General features: G+C 35.7%; 1 protein-coding gene across 1 annotated transcript; it reads left to right on the forward strand.

Moving 5' to 3' along the window:
• The first annotated feature begins 269 nt into the window (after nt 1-269).
• On the forward strand, nt 270-738 carry LOC150097001 (histone H2B). Its single transcript, XM_090408035.1, has one exon. The coding sequence runs from the start codon at nt 287-289 to the stop codon at nt 656-658; it is 372 nt and encodes a 123-aa protein (XP_090264161.1). The 5' UTR covers nt 270-286; the 3' UTR covers nt 659-738.
• The last annotated feature ends 2,622 nt before the right edge of the window (nt 739-3,360 follow it).

A 3,360-nucleotide genomic window follows, 5' to 3' on the forward strand; every position in this document is an offset into this window, starting at 1 on the left:
ACTATTTCCTATAATAATAATATGAATTGTAATAATATGAATAATAGAAAAATTGGTGTGATAAGAATGGGGTATAACTGTTAACCAATTACTAGTGTTTAAGTAACGTGCAACAGCTAAGCCACTGAAGGACAAATTATAATACGAGAACAATTGTCAGGAGCTCTGAGTGAGTTCTGGAGATTGCGCTCGAGGTCTATTACTTCGATTATATAAGTTGTGCTGGGGAAATGGGCTTATTATTTTCGTTGACGTTTTTTTTTTTAATCAATGTGCAGTATTTATTATGCCGCCTCAGCCAAGTAATAAAGGAGTAAATAAAGTTAACAAAGTACAAAAAAGTGCTCGTTTGGGAGATAAGAAGAAGAAAAAGAAGAGAAAAGAAAGTTTTAGTGTCTACATCTACAAAGTATTGAAACAAGTTCATCCTGATATTGGTATATCTAGTAAAGCTATGTCAATCATGAATAGTTTTGTAAACGATATTTTCGAACGAATCGCAGCAGAAGCTTCTCGGCTATCTCACTACAACAAACGATCAACCATTACAAGTCGTGAAATTCAGACTGCAGTCCGATTATTACTTCCTGGTGAACTCGCAAAGCATGCAGTGTCAGAAGGAACTAAAGCTGTTACTAAGTATACGAGTTCGAAATAAAGTACAACGCAGTAATATCTTGCATATTTTATTTCTATTACAGTTACAAGGCGACTGTATTACACCTCCACGGTCAAGTAATCAAGGAGTTAATAAAGTAGAAATGGTAGAGTGTAGAAATCAGTGTTCTTATTAAATTTGTTTTCAGCAATTCATTGCATATTCATTCATTCATGCAGTTATGAAGGGTGGAGATGCGTGTCGTTATATTCCTGGAGCATATTTATGTAAAAGGAGGGGGAAAAAATTACTGTTTAAGTTACTTTGGTGAATTTAAAATCACGAAACTAGTTTTTATAAATTTCATTTGTTGTATTAAAATGAAAGAGCAGTTATCTTTCATTAAGGAAGGTTTGGAAATCATAAGTTTAATTTTGATTGGGTTGATGGTTTATGAACTGGTGTAGATAACTACTTGACGGCTCATAAGCAGATGTAACGTCAGCTTTGGGGGTGTTAAGATGATTAAAGCAACTCGTCATAAAAGAACTTGTCTCCAGGATGTGCTGTGCCGTCATGATGCATCTGCTAATAAGAAAAACAGCATTATTTATGTAAATTCTGATAGAAGCAAATGCTTCTTTCTGATACGTGTAATTCTAAAGTTTGAGATTAATAACTGTCATTTAATCACTCAGCTTTGTGTAGTCTTAGGTGAGTATCGAAGTGTAAGTCGTATTATTCTGTACACGTGACTTCGTTCAGTGAAAGATGTTTACGTCAACCGTAAAGGTTGTGTAAGCATTGTGGCTAAGGTGAAGTTCGCAGAGCAAGTAACCTCATAATTTTATATCGACTTTTAAAGGGAAAACAGGATAAAGATCATAAATATAGTTCTATTTTAATGTTTACGCCTGTTCAGTTACGGTATCGGCTGATTTCCAGCCAAGAAGAATGCAGCTTAATGATATTTGCAATGCTCAGTTAATAATAATAATAATAATAAAAAATATATATATAAACCTGCTGCCTGAATGTTAGGTCAATCATATTGTACACAACACTAGAGTGTAATACTCAAAATCCGGTTGGATTCATTATCTTCCAGTGCAATATGCATGTGAATTAACTTACTGTTCAAGTCAGCTGATTTCGCACGAAGGTGGAAGATATTTTCTTCTACTAAAGAAGCAAATTTGTCGGTATGTTTACAAATTATGTCGTTATTGTAATTAAACAGGCGTAAGCATCAAAATCAGTGCCGGCTCGTACATAAACACTGCAGCACCCCCAAGTAAAAAAATGAAAAAATTTAATTTTGTTTGTGTTTATAAATAATAACAATGCTTGCAACATTATATAAATGCAATACAACATGTTAAAGGTTACAGCTTATGTTTTGATATTGATTGCATAGTTAATAATTGGAATTGTTCGATTAATGCTTTAGATTGCACTGCGATCTAACGCAGTGTCTGAATTATCACGTTAGGCCAATTGCAGCTGGTCTCTTCGATATTCGTTTGCGGTTCTCATTGCACGTTACCAGTGATTACGACACTGCTCGTTTGGGCAGTGTATCATATGCTTGGGCACGTTATTTCTGTGAGATACGAAAGTTTTATTATTGGTTCGTGGTGCGGGTGAACTATTTTTTGTAAATCTTATTTTATTTTCTTAAAATAACATAATTATTTATGTTGAATTTGATTTAACGCAGATTGATAAGAAAATAACTTTATTAACTTAAAAGCTAATATTTCGCTGGTATTATATCCAGCATCTTCACGGCACACAAAGTTTGTTACAAATGTGAGACAACCACAGTTTGGTGTAATAGCCACTCTCAAACCTAGTTTCTGGCTATGCTATGTTGATGATGTGTTTGCTATTTGGCCACATTGCCCAGATACACTAAAAATGTATTCAATGTATCTAAATAGCCAGCACCCTAAAATCCACTTTACAATGGAACTAGAAGCGAATGACTTCCTGGATACACTGATCACACATATTCCAGAAGGTTCCTTATCATTTTCGGTTTATGGAAAGCCCACACATACAAGGCGATATTTACACAATCACACTATGGTATCTTAAAAACACTAACCCATAGAGCTAGAGCAATCTGTTCCAATGACATTTCTCTCACTGCTGAACTTTCTCACCTGCCACACCTTCCCAACCAATGGCTATAATCCCTATAAGATAGATAAAATACTCAATGCTACCCAGAACCCCCCCCCCCCCCATCTACCACAGAAGACTACAACAAAACTATCACCATCCTGTACATCTGAAAAGATATCTTGGGTGCTTAACAAACACCAACTGCGCACTGTATTTAAACCTTATGCGAAATTGGCAACTCTCATCTGTTCACCTGAGGACAGATTCACTACTTTATCACATCCAGGAGTCTCTGAAGTGCCCTGTTCTTGTCATCGAGCCTACTACAGACAGACAGGAAGAACTGTGGACATCTGCCTCAGTGAACACAAAAGATATATCCGGCACTTTTGCTATGACAAGTCAGGTGTGGCAGACCATGCTTTGGATACCCCAGCACACAGGATCAATTGAAAAAAAAAAGTACTGCACAGAAGCTTCTACAAGTCAGAGAGGTTGTTCCTGTAATCAACAGAAGCACTCAAAACATACTCCAGACCTTAACAAGTATGGCTGTATAAATCTACCAAAGATTTGGGAGCCAGTCATCCCAAGACCAAATTAAGATTTATTTTAATTTTATTTATATATTA

The sequence above is a fragment of the Typopeltis vanoorti genome, chromosome 18 (assembly GCF_054136105.1).
Source record: "Typopeltis vanoorti isolate ZY-2024b chromosome 18, IOZ_Tvanoo_1.0, whole genome shotgun sequence".
Taxonomy (NCBI): Eukaryota; Metazoa; Arthropoda; class Arachnida; order Uropygi; family Thelyphonidae; genus Typopeltis; species Typopeltis vanoorti.